This window comes from Myotis lucifugus, unplaced genomic scaffold (assembly GCF_000147115.1).
Source record: "Myotis lucifugus unplaced genomic scaffold, Myoluc2.0 scaffold_11, whole genome shotgun sequence".
NCBI classification, from domain to species: Eukaryota; Metazoa; Chordata; class Mammalia; order Chiroptera; family Vespertilionidae; genus Myotis; species Myotis lucifugus.
The window spans coordinates 11,881,517-11,900,299 of NW_005871059.1; the positions used below are offsets into that span (position 1 = coordinate 11,881,517).

At 36.6% G+C, this 18,783-nt stretch overlaps 1 protein-coding gene across 2 annotated transcripts in view; it reads right to left on the reverse strand.

The window, feature by feature from the left end:
* The window catches only part of PEX7 (peroxisomal biogenesis factor 7), a 62,250-nt gene that overhangs the window by 36,545 nt on the left and 6,922 nt on the right, over window positions 1-18,783 (reverse strand). For both annotated transcript variants that reach the window (XM_006084427.3, XM_006084428.3), the window contains exons 4-7: window positions 10,956-11,033; window positions 10,465-10,573; window positions 2,739-2,845; window positions 998-1,111 (exon numbers count right to left, since the gene is read on the reverse strand). In XM_006084427.3, the coding sequence (XP_006084489.1) occupies window positions 998-1,111; window positions 2,739-2,845; window positions 10,465-10,573; window positions 10,956-11,033 (408 nt within the window). The remainder of the gene's footprint in view (window positions 1-997; window positions 1,112-2,738; window positions 2,846-10,464; window positions 10,574-10,955; window positions 11,034-18,783) is intronic.

Sequence of the window (18,783 nt, forward strand, 5' to 3'; positions counted from 1 at the left end):
CTTCAACTACTAAAACCTGTGTGCCAGGGCACTGTGTCTCATATGTTAAGTTGCAGTCAGTAAAATTTAAAATATTAATTTAATTAAAATTTTAGATTTTTGAAATAGGAATAGCATAATTATCTTATTGAAAAGATCAATAAGCCCAGCTGGAGTGGCTCAGCAGTTGAGCATTGACCTATAAACCAGGAGGTCACAGTTCGATTCCCAATCGGGCATATGCCTGGGTTTCGGGCTCAATCCCCAGTAGGGGGCATGCAGGAGGCAGCCGATCAATGATCCTCTCTCATCATTGATGTTTCTCTCTCTCTCCCCCTCTCCCTTCCTGTCTGAAATCAATAAAAATATTTTTTAATAAACAAAAAATCAATAAGGTACCTTTTACCTTCAGTGTTAAAAACAAAGAATGAAATTCAAAGATGTGACTTAGTAAGATGTTTTCTACAGTGAATTAGCAAAGCCTACCTAAAGAGAAGCTGGAAAACTAAATTATGGCTGTTATAAGCAGACAAATTTCTTAGGAGCAGCAGAAAAAAGTTATCTCATCCTCTGCTGTTTACAGAGTGGAAAACTTTTTATACCTCAAATGTTTGTGAACATTCATATGTACTATCATGGTAGAGAAAAGAAAAAAATTAACCATTTTGCTATATGAGTTTCAACAAAGTAAAGAGACCGTCTCACTGAATGGAAAATTATGAAGCATATAATACTAAAAGTAATTACTATATAGTTAAAAAATATTAAAAGAATATTAGATTGGGGATGACAGAATAAAAAAATTATTTAACTCTAAGTATGAATTGGCTACATTGTCCCAATTCATTCAATAATTATTCAAATATTTTACCTAATATTAGCTTTCAATGTTCACTATAACTAGTTGGGTAACAAAAACATGCATAAAAAATAATAAATAACTCCAACCCATAAGCACCTTTTATGCTTCATTGGTTATATTTTATTCTATGTATAAAAAGAAAAGATAAAAACTTACTTTCACTCTCCTGATAGCATAGGTGTGACCAAGCAGTTCAAACACTGGTTGTCGAACATTCCTCAAGTCCCAGCCCCTCAAACTACAATCAACTGCCCCCGTCACCAGCAAATTCTGAAAGCAATGCAAAGAAAAGTAAACTGTGACAACTTTTCAATTAAGTAGTGTCCAGGCTTTTCTACTAGAAACAATATCTATTTTCAGATCATTATTTAATTAGAACACAGGAGTCATTCTTGAGAAGTTATATGAGAAGTATAGAAAGGAATCAAAATATACATCAGAAAAGCAAAAATTAGTCTGACTTGAGAGAAAAAGAACTACATATACTTTAAGCATGTGTGGAACACTACACACTACAGAAAAAGGCACAGTCCCAAATAGCATTGTAGATTTTCCAATCCACCTTTAGTAATATTAAGAAGTACGTAATGCATTAAAAATTACATCTGACAATGAATTACCTTTCTCTTCAGCATGCCCTGGGGGTTTACTGGGCATTAAAAGGCAAAAGTTCTGTTAATTTAGAAATATTTTAAAGCAAAGGCATAAATTAAATCTTTATATATTTTTCTAAATTTAAATCAATCATTGTTCCCAACTCCCACAGGCCATGTCTTAATATGATATCTAAACATATCAGAAAATCTATGCAAATAATGATAAGCCTCCTTATCTAGTGGTTTTGAAACTTCTGCTTTTTACAAACCCAAGTGGATCCAGAGTTCCTGGCTGAATAGGCCAAGTGCCGAGTTCACACTCAGCTCTATCCCACATCAACCAGAGCAATAATTCATTGTCTGAATGTGCTGGGCTTCAGTATAAGCTCATTTAAAGATAAGTTTCAATGTTTAAAAATAAAATTTAAAGCACTCTCAAGTGTCAATGGGCATCTTTTTTAGAATTCCCAAATATATAGTTCACAATTTCATTTTCCTATATGAAAAAATCATTATGATGAGAATAAACTATAGTTGTCAGCACTGACATTTTTATTTTGATCAAGTATTACTATTGAACAGGTACTGTATTTTTTAAATCTATTTTATTTCTTTTTATTTAAAAAACTCTGCCAATATAATGTGCTCTTAATTTTTATTCATTAATTTAACACAGGGGAAAATAAGGCAGATGTTTTACTTCTTTGTCACAGCAGCAGACCACTTCAGGTATATAAATATATATATGTCAGCACATATTTGATTCATTGCTATTTCTAATTCATATGTTTCTGTGGTTAACTGAAGTGTTACAAGAAGTTACAACTGGACACTGCTATCTTAAGAAGCATGAAACTTGGTTAGGCTTATAAGGTAAGATAAAACAGAAAATATTAAAAACTGATGGAATGTTAAATTCCACCCTACAAATAGTTCAGCAGCCTGAGTAGCAAAATGAACAAGGATGGAAAGCAAAAGTTGACACAAATTGGCAGGGTTAAGAGCAATAAAGAAAAAAAAAATCACATAAATTGTAAAGCAGTTTCCGAAACAAACAAGTAAGGCTGCACTGTTGAACTTTGAGAATTTCTGTTTCTTATTCTGCCTGTTTTATGTGCACTTAAATCCAATTAATGCTAATGCAGGTCACTCACAATCGTCAATTAGAAGTGAAAGGGACTAAATTTAACTTAATGGTTCATAAACACTATCAAATCCACATAAACAAAGACAAAATAAAATCTAGAACATTTCACCATTAGGAAGAGCTGGGCAGATCAGAATAGGGCCAGACAGAGTACCTCATTGTATTTACACCAGTCGCAACTCAAAACTTCTGCCTGATGTGCTGGAACCACAATTCTGACTCCTGCTGCCTTCACGTCCCAAATCCTCAGGGTCTGATCACCTGGTGAAAGAGGAAGACTTGATCACTGTGCATCACACAACCTGCATGCTCAGTGACATGTATTCATGATGGTAACTCATGGGAAACACACTGCTTTCACTGACGGGATACTGCCATGTGTTTATCACATAAATACACATATTGTTTTTAACTATAATAATGCACTATAAGACCTACTAAAACTGATGAACTCAAACAAATAATACTCCATGACAATGTTTTTTAGATGTATTCAAATTGGAAGAATCTGAATCTCACACTGAGAAAAGCACAGTGCTGACCAAACACACATCTGTGCTTTTTTTCTTCAGGAAAAGAGCCCAAAAATCCTTGCTTCTAATAAATAAAGTTAGTGCCCTGTATCAGCACATGCTATAGGAAACAAAACAGTAACAATTTTACTATTAAATGTAGGCAAAGTCTACCAAGCCAAAATGGAGAATTTTTAAATCTTAGTTTTTATGTTTGCCACATTTTAATCAGCCATCCAGAGAGATTTTTTCTCCTTGGAAAAAAACAAGTTGAAAAATTTTAAGAATTATACTTTGCATTATTACAAAACTGGTTTACATTGCTTAGCTGCACAAAGTCACCCCTGATTAAATGTTTTATGTGCTGTTTACCTTGAATTTTTGTAAACTATGAGAAAACAACAAAATGCCCAGATGAATAAATCCCAGGATAAATAAATATATATAGCTACATCAAAAGTAAATTACAATTACTGATCATGAGAGAAAGCTAGTTCATACTGATGATAAGATTGTGGTCTATGGGGCGGTGGCAGTCAAGGTCTTGAATTCCATTAGTGGTTGTGCGACCCTGCACAAGTTCTATGATATCTCTGAGAATGATTCCTCATTGCTAAAAAAGAAACAATGCTTACATGAAGGGTTGTACAAGAATTTAGTGTAATAAAAGTTTCTGCAAAGCACCTATCATGACTGCTAGCACAGAGTAGATATTTTAATAAATGGCATATAGAAGTGCTAAATCTTTAAATTATTCTTTACTTACCTACATATATGTTCCTATATTTCAGATTCTTAATCAGATCATTTAGCTAAATTTAGCTATTTTAGATAATTTTTTTCCTGATTTCCTTGGATGTTGCTTAAGAAATATAAGTATTAATTTGTTGGTAGTAATGAAATGTAGAGGTTGCAGGTCTGCAACTGATAGGAGAAGCTGACCAGACAGGTCCAAGCAAGGCCTGTAGGCAAAGGAGATCCCTAATCATCTTGGAGGGAGTGATGAAGTTCACTTGGAGCTTCAGTCGCTAAAAGCCTAGTCATAGACAAAAACACTGGATTCTGCACGAGGCTTCCACTAAAACATAGAAATTCAAAAATTTATCTTATATTAGGGCTGAAACTATAAAGTCTGCTATAACTATTAAGCATTGCTTAAAGTTCAGAGAGCTTGTGTTCACCCTAAAAATTACATTATATGGGTATGAATGATTTAAGATGACAAAATATTATAATGAATGTTGACTAGGAGATTAAGAAATAACTGTTATTCTAGCAACAATATGGATGAATCCCACAAAGAATGTTGAGCAAAAGAAACCAGACACAAAAGGCAATGTTAATCTATGCTATTAGAAGGCAGCACAGTGGTCACCCTGGGGTGCGGGGGCAGTAATGACTGGAAGATATGAGGAGGGCCTCTGGAAACATTCTGTTTCTTGATCTGGTTGCTGGTACACAGATGTGTTCATTGTAAAAATCCATTGTCTTGTACACTTAAGATTCTGCACTGTTCTATGTGTGTATTATCCTATATAATAAAAAGGTAATATGCAAATTGACCCTCATGCCCTCGCATCACAAGATGGCCACCCCCATGTCGTCACAAGATGGCTGCCTCCACATCATCACAATATGGCCGCCCCACGTCGTCATAACATGGCTGCCCCCACGTTGTCACAAGATGGCCGGCAGGGGAGGGCAGTTGGGGGTGATCGGGCCGGCAGGGGAGCAGTTAGGTGTCAATCAGGCCGGTAGGGGAGCAGTTAGGGGTGATCAGGCAGGCAGGGGAGCGGTTAGGGGTGATCAGGCAGGCAGGCAGGTGAGTGGTTAGGAGCCAGCAGTCCCGGATTGTGAGAGGGATGTCCGACGGCCAGTTTAGGCCAGATCCCATGGGAATCAGGCCTAAACCAGCAGTCAGTCATCCCCCAAGGGGTCCCAGATTGGAGAGGGTGCAGGCCAGGTTGAGGGACACCCCCCCCCCATGCACGAATTTTGTGCACCAGGCCTCTAGTCTATATTTATAAAGGCCTAAGTGACCATTACAGCAGAACGACCAGAACCCAGTCGCTATGACACGCACTGAGCAGGCAGGCAGGCGAGTGACTAAGGGCGAGCAGGCAGGCAGGAAAGCAGTTAGGGGTGAGCAGTCCCAGATTGTGAGAGGGATGTCTAACTGCCGGTTTAGGCCCGATCCCCCTCGGACATCCCCAGAGGGGTCCCAGATTTCGAGAGGGTGCAGGCCAGGCTGAGGTACCCCCACCGCCCCCATGCACGAATTTCATGCACCGGGACTCTACTACTCCAATAAAGACCAAACAAAACAACAACAAAGGCTGGGTAGTTGGTTATTCTAAACTTCTCTAGGACAATATTTTGGTTCCTCACTATCATTTCCAAACAACATTTTCTTTTTTTAAGTGCCATGGCCTATCCCCTCTTGCAGTTAATTTAAAGGGCACCAAAAAGTGAGAATTGCTCTGCAGGAGCTAAGAATTCACTTCCTTGACAGTCGCTCCTGCTGCACACATTTGGTACTTCATCCTCATCCGTTGGTTTGCCAGGTAGGATAGAGACTTTCTGGCCAAATGGCGCAAAGACTTGCTCAACTCTTTGAGCCGCCAGGACACCTGTATTTGCTGTTCTCAAATCATATTTTCCAAAAAACTGGCCTTCCTTTCATTGTCAGCTGAACATTTATCAGGGCCCTGTAATGGTGCCATGGACCCACCTGAATTACCAGCTTCTCTTATCAGTTGCAGATCTGCCACTGACAGAAGAACCAATGAATGAAAGTGCACAGTGCGGAATAGGAAGCACTGGCTGCTATTACGTCTAAATTTCAAATTGCAGCAGATAAAAGGAAGTTGGGTAGAAAGAATGAGTGTAAATGTTGAGTTTGAAAGAGTGAAGTGAACTGTTTAGGCCCAAATAATTTAATTTAATTTAAATACCAGATGCCTATCAGATATCATATGACTTTTTCTTAGAGTAGAATGAGGTTTTCTTAACTACTAGACCCAACACATTCACACATGGCTATCATTTATGCAATTATATGGTGTCTGTAAGAGCAGTAACTTAGTTTTCATGGTTCACAAGAAAGTTTACTTCACATTAATCCTTTTTCCACAACAAGCTCAAATATTCTTCCCTTCTAGCTCATATAATTTAGAAATATAAATTCTGTACTAATACAACTACCATGAACTAGACAAAATGCAACATCCTTAGAGAACTCTGCTATGGAAGGTAAATCTAGATCTAAATCTCTAACAAATCCCCCTTTTTGGCCTGTCTTAATTTACCTAATAATAAATTTAGTTCTACTAGTAGATTTACATACAACTTCAAAGGTTACTAAATCTTTGAGTAAATTTTTTAAAGGAACATATTTCATAGCACACAGGTCTAGTGCTTGATTTTCATCAAAACCCCTCAGATCTATTTTAAGCCTTGAATAAGTAGCATTTTAGTGACAGTTGGCCCCCTAGAATGTATCCATCTACTTCCACCTAATCAGGATTCAAGTCTTTCCATTCTCAGTGTATGTAGTTTGGGCACCACTCTCTCCCATTTCCCATTCCCAACTGCAGGAACTAAGCGGGAAAGAAGCCAACTAACACATTACACTCCCCTCTCCAACCACAGAGACCCTTCAGAGCCAATGAGAGAAACGAAACTTTCCTAGATGTCTGAGAACCTCTCACCTTTTCCTACTGTGCAGAAACCAAAAAGGATGTGGGGGTTAAAACTACTGCCATTTTGCTATCACGTGGTACCTGATACTGAAATCAACTGAGCAGATGACAGAACAAAAATGAGGACAAGAACATCCTTCGAATCCCATATTCAGTCATGTCTCTATAAAGCCAGTTCTAATTCTGGACTTTAAAACTATGTGAGCAAATAAATTATCTTATTCCTTTACTAGTTTGGGTCAGAATTTTTTTTCAATTTCAACAAAACAAGTCCTGGTTAATATGACCACTATTTATATTCATTTCTAATTATAACACATGCAAATAATGTCATTAAACAGATGGTCTTTTTTTCTACTAAAGCTAATGAACACTGTTGATAAAAGACTTATACACTATCTATTTACAACATACAGATAGTCTTAAATGTTAAGTTTTATGATTATACTGCTAATATTCTACATATAACTAATCTCTTTCTGCTATTCAGTCTCACACTGAACACTCTATATGTAATATCCGGAGTCAATATTACGTATACTATGCTACACAAAAGGCCAATGAAACAAGTGGTGTGTGTGACTCAGTTCAAATAAAGGGCTAATATACACAATTCTACCTGACATTTAAATAAATGCAGCTGTGTTAGTTCATGATTTTGTCACTGTCAGATTTTGCATTTGGTCGTGGGCATAAAAAGAAGAACGATTAAAATAAAATGGAGACAATTTTAGAACTTAAATAATAATATAAATTAACAAAATTATATACAATAATAAGATAAAGGGATTTTTAAAAAATATGTTAGTAGTTCAGGGAGTTTTACTTACACTTTTCCAAATATGTAAAATTGCACTCATTATTAATTCTAGTTTATTATGAATAATGACAATCAGAGCTCCCAGCAGACATGTCTTCATTGTTTTACCCTTGAAGCATGTTTCAGTTCATTGAAAGTGGGTCTATTCCAGCGGTTCTCAACCTGTGGGTCGCACCCCTTTGGGGGTCGAACGACCCTTTCACTGGGGTCGCCTAAGACCATCGGAAAACACATATATAATTACATATTGTTTTTGTGATTAATCACTATGCTTTAATTATGTTTAATTTGTAACAATGAAAATACATCCTGCATATCAGATATTTACATTACGATTCATAACAGTAGCAAAATTACAGTTATGAAGTAGCAACGAAAATAATTTTATGGTTGGGGGTCACCACAACATGAGGAACTGTATTAAAGGGTCGCGGCATTAGGAAGGTTGAGAACCACAGATCTATTCTATACCATTAATTCCATTCAGGGTTTGAAATGTCTCCTTTGGAACTGTAGGATATAAGGCTAAAGGGCATGCCTTCTCTAAGAAAATGATGTTAACGTAAATTTGATTCACATCTTCATTAAAATTTTAATTTAATTGTGTTAGAGCTTTTCACTAATAGTAAAATTATAAAAATTACATATAACTATTACACTGAACTGTGGTCATCTTACAGATGTGATTCACTATAATCATGAAACTCATTAGCATTTACAATAAATGATTAACTCAAAAGATGATTAACTCAAGTTATATATGTAGGCTAAAGAGTTAATTCAAATTAAATGTATCAGTATTGCTATCATTTACTTAATACACAACTGGCCTTATGACTAACTACACAACAGAAAGATAAAAGATGAAAGAAGAAATTTAAGCTTGGAAAAGGAAATGTGACAAGAAAAAATATATTCTTCTTCCCATCCCCAAAGCCTTGATGTACCTCTTTCTCTACGTTAAAGTTATTTTAATACATTTAAGTATATAATATAAATGTATATATAATTCACAATATATAATTGATAGATATTCTTTTCCATCAAGTTTATCAAAACTATGGTCCAAAAACTCTTTCTGAATGGTGGTATGATTTACTCAATTCAGCTATTATACTGTATTAAGATTACTAAGAAATCTCCACAATCAAAAACTGTTTTCTAAAAACAATGTTTTCAATGGGGAAAAAGAATTTGGGAATCTGGGACAGGAGAATTCCTGACTCATAGTCACAAAGTTATTTTCCTATGCAATTTCAACAACAACAAATATTTTAAGCATATAAAACTTAACATCATTAAGCAAATTCAGCCTTTGAAAGTATCTGACTTTTTCCTCAAGAATATTCCCCACAAATATTTTAAATCTTTTGTACCATATATTCTGGAGTGAGCAAAAGAATTTTTATGGAGAAACACAAGAAAATGTTAATAATGGTTAAATAAAGGGGAGGGGGAGGGGAGGCTTTTCTTTTTATTTGGCATGTTTCTGTGTTGTTTGAATTTCCTCACTGTAGGTACATGGTTGGAATAGGAATTATCTGGAATACCACTTTTTTCTTTATGAATTTATTTTTTGAAAGTTATAAAAGTAAAAAATAAAAAGTGATGATCTTACTTAGTCAATCACCACAATATTTATGATTAATTAGCACATGTTACATATTCTTATAACTGTTACTCCAACTTAGCAACCTTTGTTTTGATAAACAAACCAAAGATAAAACCATTTATGCAAAGCAGCTCAGGGGCTAGTGAAAACGGCTAGACTAGTTCCTACTTTTGAAAGATTTATAACCAGTTGTAATCTGCCTAAGAGAAACTGTATTTGTTCATTAATAGTGCGTTCTATCTAATTCACACTAGTAAAAGTCTTGGTGTAGCAGATACTACGATATCACTAAGAACTGGTATTCCATATTCTTAACCACATGAACTCTAACTCCAAATGCCTTTCAATGCACTGCTTCCTCTCTGTGGAGAACAATTCTCTCTCTAACCACAGGCAGAAGGGGTTGCTCTTCCCCTGTCACCCTCTGGAGGACCCTGACACTGAACTTGTTCATGTAAAATCAGGAGAGCACAAGAGAGAGGCTAGACTGGTGGGAAGAAAGTACAAGAGCGGTGAGGGCAGATTGAAGGGGTGTGAGGAGAATGAGGCAAGTGGCCCCGGGAAAGGAGCTCCAGAGCAGCTAGAAATGAGTGAAGACCCGACAGCTGTTTAAACCACCATTAGGCAGCTGGACTGCGCTGCTGTAATGGCACTGCAGAGAACCTGGGCAATGTGTCTCTACAACTCATAAGTTAGACTGTTCAGATTTTACATGATTTATGATTGGCCCACAAATCACATTTGTAAATCTTTATGCAAATAGTACAAAGTGTAATTATTACGGTTGACAAAATAAATTTTCTCTATAAAAAAATAGAGACATAAATATAAGTATCTACTTTACCTTAAAATTGCTAACATCAATCAAAAGCAAAGCAACTGTCAAAAAAAAGATCATACCAAAACTTATCCTTGCTATATGGCTTAGTGGCAATGAATTACAGAGAATACCCCTAAAAGGAGGGTAAACATCAAAGAGAGACTGATGCCCAAGCCCCCAAATGCTTTGTCCTACACCTCTTACCTCATCAAAAAGAAATATGTAAGTCAAATGGTTAGAATCATCAAAAAGTAATCCAGGTTGGGAAAGAATGAAACAGTCTAAAGAGCACAAAGAATTGGGTTTTTTGGTGTGTTATTTCCTCGGAATCTAAGGTACACAGCGCCACCTATTGGGGAAAGCAAAACCACCATTCACTACAAGTAAGACTTTTGGTAAATATGGAATTATTTACCTGAGGCTGAAGCAAAGCAACCAGGGATGTGGGGAGACCAGATTGTGCTATAAATGACACTTTCATGGCCTCTAAAGGTGCATAAAGACTTGCCAACATTTGGATCCCACTACAAATAAATGAACAGATCAATTACTTAACAGGTAAATTCAAATGTATGCTTTCACATATATAATATATAAAATTTATATATATACATATACACACATGATATACATATGTGTCTCAAGGACTTTTTTAAAATCTATTTTTACATAAATCAAGATGGCATTTAAGGGGCCAAAATAATCAATGCTGAGCTGGTTATTAGTTTACAGCCAAAAGATTAGAAAATATTAAATTCTAATAAATGCTTTCATACATTTTTTTTTGAAAATAAAATTAGGTGCCTAATTTAAAAGCTACATAAAAAATATTCTAGAATAGAAAAAAAGCAGTGGAAGCTTTGGGGAAAGGAATATTTGTTTTTAAATACAGCAATGTCAACATACCAATTTGATGGTTTGATCCCATGAACCAGATACCACAAGGTGTTCACCTCTGGTTTGGCTCCAATCAACACTATATACCTATAAACATTTAAAAGTGTTATTTAGAAAGCAAAAGAGCATCAAGTTCAATATTATATTTTATCTCCTTATAACAGTGATAGCCAGCTAGAACAACTAATTTACTTTGTTGAAACATCAAGTCTACAAATCTTAACATGGTGTCTGAGAAATGGAAAGTTGCCTTGTCCACTCCTTACAGATTCTACTTTAATAAAATTCTACAGAATATTTCCAAATCTCCTTCACTAAAACAAATTATACATATTTTTAAACCTACCAACAAGTCACGGTTTGCAGCACCCTGAGGAAATGTCAAAGTAGATCAGAAAGCCATCTTAAAAAGCTTGCTGGGTCAATGTTTATCAGAAAACATTAAAATTCAATTACTATCACTAGCTGGCCTTTCTTAGAAAAAGCTTATAGGAACCAGGTGATCCTTTCAGATCTCTTGGTAAACAGCTTTAGTTATCCAATGCTGCTATTCTAATCTATGCTTCACTGCCCTCAGTGAACCATTTCAAATAAACTATTTGGAAAAATTTTCAATGTCATTTTATACAATAGACTAGAGGCCTGGTGCACGAATACGTGCACCAGTAGGGTCCCTCAGCCTGGCCTGCGGGATCAGGCCGAAACTGGCTCTCCGACATCCCCCGAGGGGACCTAGATTGAGAGAGGGCGCAGGACAGGCTGAGGGACCCCACCTGTGCATGATCGGCGCCAGGGAGGGATGCGGGAGGTTGGCCAGATGGGTAGGGACTGTGGGAGAGCTCCAGGGAGTGTCCGTCCTGTCTCGCTCAGTCCTGATCAGCCAGACCCCAGCAGCAATCTAACCTACCAGTTGGAGCGTCTGCCCCCTGGTAGTCAGTGCACATCATAGTGACTGGTTGACCAGTCGACTATTTGCCCCCTGGTGGTCAGTGTATGTCATAGCGACTGGTTGACCGGTCAACTGTCTGCCCCCTGGTGGTCATTGCACATCATAGCAAGCAGTTGAGTTGCCTTAGCATATCATTAGCATATTATATTTGATTGGTTGAATGGACGACTGGACAACCAGACACTTAGCATATTAGACTTTTATTATACAGGATTATGTACAGATCACTACTATAAGCAAAATTTAACAGAATACTCGCATAATTTACTTTATAAAAGTAGTCCCAACATGGATCTGAGTGTATGTCATTAAATGTGATCAACAGGTTATTTTAAACCTAAAAACTCTAACTACCATATTTATGTAAGAAGTATGAGTGTCTGGGGTTTGTAGTGGTTTAAGTATGGGTTACCTGTGCTCAGCTGCCTAGTGCTAAACTGAGCCATGTTAGAGCCTGAGTAAAACCAAAAAATTAGTAATTCTGATCTATTTTTATTTAGAACTGATGTTTTGTTAATCATAGATTTTTGCATTAATTTTTATTTTTTTAATTACTGCACTAAGACATTATTTATTTTGACTACTAAGTTTTTTTTGGCTCCCTTAAATTATGTACTCAAGGTGAGTGCCTCATCCAGCTTGCCCTAGTCCTGGCCCTGCTGCTGCCCACATCCATGCAAAAGAGGAAAGAGCAATTGTAACACTACAGAAACCACAATCCAGTAACAGAGAGCAGCTCATAAAGCATATAGAAGGGGCAGAGGAAACCAAAGACTGCTACAGTCATCTGTTAATTATGGGTGGAAAAGGCAGGTTTGGAAGCAATCACTGAAGATTTTGAGAGCTGAAGAGTTTGATTTTATCTTCTAGTCCAGGGCTCAACAAACATCTTCTGTCAAGGGCCAAGTAAATATTATAGGCTTTGTGGACCATTTGCTCTCTGTCAAAACTACTAAACTCAGTCTAGTAGAGCACAAAAGTAGCCATAGATAATATTTAATGAACGGGCATGGCTGTGTTCCAATAAAACTTCCTTCTGTACATTCCAACAGCACCTACTTCTGATTCAGCATTTACCATATTTTACTAATATCCATGTTAAATAACTGCCATACCTGCTAGATTTTGAAATACCCCTCTAAGTAAAATCTTAAGATGTACATCTTATACATCTATGCTCATTGCAATATAACTCAATAAATGTGAATTAAAATAATTAAACCAGCCAAATTATCTTCACAATCTGTAACTCTGCTTTAAGTAGGTATAAAGAGCTATTGATTTTATTTTAAAAGATAACTGAATACAGCTAAAGACTAACATCATGAGCTCACACTCCACTGCCTCTATCCATTTCCAGCCTGATGCAGGATTTGAAACCCTATGACCCCTCACCTTTTAAAACTGCAAGAGCCTCCACAGGCTCAGAGAGAACCCAGCCCTAATGAGATCAAAAGCTGGAGGTAAGAAAACTATGCTGATGGCAGTATCCTGCCAGCTGTCTTATCTGTCACACAACATGACAAGCATTAGGGCTCTGGATAACACTAAGGACAGGCACACATGATGAGGTTAAAAATGGATTAATGAAGGAAAGAAAGGTGACTCAATCAGTAACCAGTAACCAGTAACCAATACTTTACTGTGTTTAAAGTATTAGGACATGGGGAAGTAACTAGCAGTACAAGTCAGGATACTGTGTTTAAAAAAAAAAGAACTATAGACATAAGTATAAAAGTGCTGGGGTGGAAACTTCAGCTTGATGCCCAGAAGAGAAGGATTCAAGCAGGGCCTTGAGGGCTGGCTACAATGTTAATAGCAGGAAGCAGAGGTGCAAACACTGACCAGAAACTCCTCCGAAGATATATATGGGCACAGAAAGCACCAAGATATTAGGACTAGTGAACGCTGCATAATGCCAAGGTTTTGTGCCTGGGGACTGTCAGTGATGGTGGCTTTAACAAACTGGAAGACTGGAGGAAGGAAGATAAGGTGTAATTTTAGATGCACTGAGTTTGAGGTGACAGCAAGAGTCAAGTTGAAATGTCTAGTAAGAACAGGGGTTTTGCATTAACCTCAAGCACTGGAAAAAGTTTATAGCCATAAGGATGTTTGGGATAAGGTCCATTATCCCAACCTTAAGTCAACTCACTAATCTATTCAACAAGTATTTATTAAGCACCTACTATATACAAGGCACAAATTGAGGGGTGGGGGGTAAAATGTAAGACAAGACAGATGAAGTCCCAGCCCTCATGGATGTTATATGTTAGCGGGGAAAACAGGCAATCAATCAATCAATCAATAATAAATAATAAATAAATAAATAAATAATAAATAAATAAATAAATAAATAAATAAATAAATAAATTTATTTTTAAAAAATTACAAAGCCAAGTAAGGAGACTAGAAAACAATGACAAGGGCAGGAGGTCACTTCTCAATGGTGGTCAGGGAAGACCGCTCTGAGCAAAGAACTCTGTGCAGTAAAAGAGAAAACTCTGCAGATTTGAGAAGAAACGCTTTCAGTAGAAGAACATGGAAAGACCCTAAAGCATGAAACAAGTGTGTCATGTCTGAGGAAGAGCAAGGTCAAATAGGAGGGACAAGAACCCAAAGGGCCATGGTTAAGGGTTTGTATATAATTTCTCTTAAGAGGCTACACCCATCAACTACCAGCTAGATTATAGCATTCTTCTAACTGTTCTCCCCATTCATTTTTGCTCACCTCTAATCTGTTATCTACATTGAATAAAAAATTACCTTTGTAAGACACTTAATGTCGACTCCCCTGCACAAAGCCCTTCAGTCATTTCATCCTATATAGTTCCTGCAATGTACAATCCTCACTCTATACTGAGATTTATCCATGCTGTTATTTACTACTGAAAGATAAAAGCATGCAAAACTACACATGACTAGGGATTCATACATATGTAGTAAAACTAAAAGAAAAATACATAAACAGAAAATTCAGGATAGTGGTTGCTCCTGGGAAGAAAGGAGGAAGGAAAAAAGGAGGGAAAAGAATAGGATAAAAAAAAAAAAAGGAGATAGAAGGACAGTAACCAGGGGCTCCACGGTATCGGTAAAGTTTTATTTCTTCAGCTAAGTAATGAATATACAAGTGTTCATCATACATTTTTTACATACTTTTATATGCATGAAATATTCCAGAGTAAATTATTTTAAATCTTCAATGTCTTTCCACTGATCTTAACATAAGGGCCAAAATGCTCACTGCTCTGGGCACATAGGCTCAATCCTTCCCCTTCCAGCACACACTTTCCTTTGCTGCTAACCCTGTTCCTCTGACCTCTCCACCTAAATAGCTAATTCCTACTCTCCTGTCAGACTCAACGATGTCCTCTGCCCCAGACAAGACCCCCCCCCCCTCTTGCAGCACTCTGCACAGTCACAGCACTGACCACATTGTAACTTAGACAACCAGCAGCTTAGGACTCTCTCCCCAGAGGGGCAAGGACTCCAGAAGGGTAAGGACCCTGCCTGACTGGTTCATCTTCCCCATAGGCCTTTGCAGACAGTGGAGTTAATTAAAGTTTTTGGAATGAATGAAGGGGCAGAGAAACAAATCTGAATGGAAAACACACCTCCCAATAGTCCACTCTTCCATCTTTTTCCTATTCCCAATGCCCCCTCCTCTACCATTCAAGCAGTGCGCATGGCAAATGGTCAAAGTCCAAAAGGAAGAGAAATACGCAGCTATGCTTTAAAAGCAGGGTCCTCTAAAGGCCTATCTTGCCCTAACCGGTTTGGCTCAGTGGATAGAGCATCGGCCTGCAGACTGAAGGGTCCCAGGTTCGATTCCGGTCAAGGATATGTATCTTGGTTGCAGGCATATCCCCAATAGGGGGTGTGCAGGAGGCAGCTGATCGATGTTTCTCTCTCATCGATGTTTCTAACTCTCTATCCCTCTCCCTTCCTCTCTGTAAAAAAATCAATAAAATATATTTTAAAAAGATAAAATAAAATAAAGGCCTATCTTATGAAATTGCTCTTGGCAGTGGTGAAGAAAATTAATTTAAAAATTTCAAAAAGAAAAAGACACTGAACAATATTTTGTGCTACTTTATGAAATCTAAACCTCATCAAAATCAGTTTGGGAGGACAAATTTTATTACTGAAACTAAGTCCCAAAGAGCTCATTTTTAATCTACTGTACAATGGTGCCCTTTTTAAAGTTGGTTTATTTAATTAAAAATCATCAAAGAAAAACTGTCTGGAATGTTCACACTTATCTGTTTCAATACAAAGGAAAGGAACACTGACTTTTAATTACTGAGTAGAAAGGGCTACATGCTTCTTTTAACGTGAAATGAATTTTTTAATCTTTCATGACAGAACATTTTTAATGTGCATACAAGTAAAGAAAACAGAATAATAAATCCCTGGGTATCTGTCATTTACCTTCTATAGTTATTGACATTTTGCCTATCTTGTTTTATCCCATTATTGACTAATTGACTACTGGAGTATTTTAACATCAGACAATTTCACTCATAAATACTTCAGAAGATAAGGATGGTTTTCTTTTTTATATATGCACAAAACCATTTTCAAACAAGATGAACAAAAGTTCCTTAATATCACCTAATACTGTCCATTTTCATATTTCCCCAATTGTCTTAAAAATGTCTTTTTACAGTTAATTTGAATCAGGATCCAGATAAACCCATATTTTACATTTAGGTGCTATCTCTGAGGTCTCTTCTAACCTAGGAAAGTCCTCTTCCCCACCTTGCTTTGCCTGCCCCCCTATTCCCATGACATTTATTTCTTGAAGAAACAGTTAATGGTCCTGTAGTATCTTTATATTCTGAACTTGGCTAATTGTTTCCTCATGGTGGTGTTTAACTTTTCTTCTACCTTTCCTATTTCCTTTAAATTGAAGTTAGATCTAGAGGCTTCATTAGATTCAGTTCAATCTTTTTTTTTTTTTTTTTTAGCTTCCTATTGTATTAGAAGGTATATAATTTCTGGTTGATCCACTTGTAGTGATCCTAAAATTGTTCAGAAGATGTATCAGTCTTAAATTAACGGTGTCAGCATCCATGCATAACCCTTACTTAAAGTCATTTATTTAGGGGCTACTAAATGGTGATGTTATTCCTCCTGCATTTATTAGCTAGAATTCTGTTATAAGAAATTTTCCACATCAACTGTTTACTCCACAATTAAATTCATATAGGAAAGGCAGGATAAATGCCTTCATTCCTTACCTTTATTTATCAATATTCAGAATGAGGCAGTTATCCTAGTAATCTTCAATGGTGACCAGTTGGGGTTTTTTTAATAAGTGAAAATATACATATAAGTGTGTCTATGTGTGTGTATAGTTTTTCAATCCATTGCTGTCATTCCTGTTGATGTTCAAATTGCCCCATCATAGTCAGTAAGAGCCTCTTCAGGTTGTATCTTCTAACCTTTTGACAGGATCTCAGTGGCCTTTCATAACTTTCTGACCAACCATCTCTATGTGCCAACAACATTATTTCTTGTCTTTCTCACAATTATTAGTAAAAATCAAACTACACCAAGCAGGGTGATGAAGAGAGAGAGGGAGGAAGGGAAAAAGGGAGGGAGGGAGGGAGGGAGGGAGGAGGGATAGATATCTCTTTGGTTGACAAATCTGTTATTGGATAGTTTTAAATATAAATACATTTCTAAAGAGAACAAAATGGTGTTAAATGCATGAGTTGTCATTCTGCATTAATAGTTTTTTTGGGTACCTATCATTATAAGCTTGTCAGCTACTATCATTATCAAAGAGGTAAATAATTGACTCTGTTTTAAAATAAGGCACATCTTTACTATGAAATGTATAGTTAAATACATTTTCTCCACAATATACTACTTGTTGGATAGTTATTTAAAAAATACATTTTACTAGTATAAGCAATGATAAAAAAACTTTAAATGGATCAAATATCTTTTAAGTTTTCAGCAAATTGATAAGCCTTGCCATTTGACAGTGAAGACAAATTTTAACTATTTTTAAGAAAGGTAATAAGCACACTGAAAAGTAGACATTGAAATAAACACTGTCTATGACATACTTAAAGTGAGTTTGAACTCGCTTTCCATAGCACAGTGCTATAAGTCATGAAGTAGAGAAACAAAGATAAAACTCCTAATTACCCTCTTTTTTCTCCTCGCTGAACCTTTTAAAATTTTCCTATTCTTCCACTCCTGTTATATATTCAGCAGCAGTCTAAGCTAAAGGCATTTTATGGGGCCCAAAAGACACAACGGCCGCTGCGGCTGCCAGTTAACATAGAGAAGAACTTGATTTCTGCTTTGATGCTAAATTTAGAAGCCATGCAAAGAAATAATGTCCAGGTTTTCTTTCATTTCACCAAGACCTTCATTCCTCAAGGCCTAAAATATATCTAGGTCTTGGATTTCTCCTTTTTGCTTCAGTACCTACTTATCTGACTATCTGGAAATGGATTGTTGGACATTTTTCAGACAGTCATTGAGTGGTGAAATGAGCAACTGGAAGATTCCTAACTTGTTTCATGCCTTTACAACCCTACTATAATAAGAGCAAATAATAATAGTAGCTCATATTTATTTAGTGCTGGCTCTGTTCTAAGCACTCACAACACACCTAAAACACCAACTATTATCCTCGTTTGCAAATGAAGAAACTAGGTTTAGGGAAAGTAACCTGCCCAAGGTCACCCAGCTGGAAAGTTATAGAGCCAAGATTCATCATTCTAAACTCTCTCCCATAGGAGAAAATGACCCATTGTGTGCTATTCAATTGTATAACAAAGTTTCTCTGAACACATTGGTGGGAAAAAATAGGAATCACCTGTGATCATTCACTTACTAATTTATTCAACAAATTTTTATTAGCTCCTC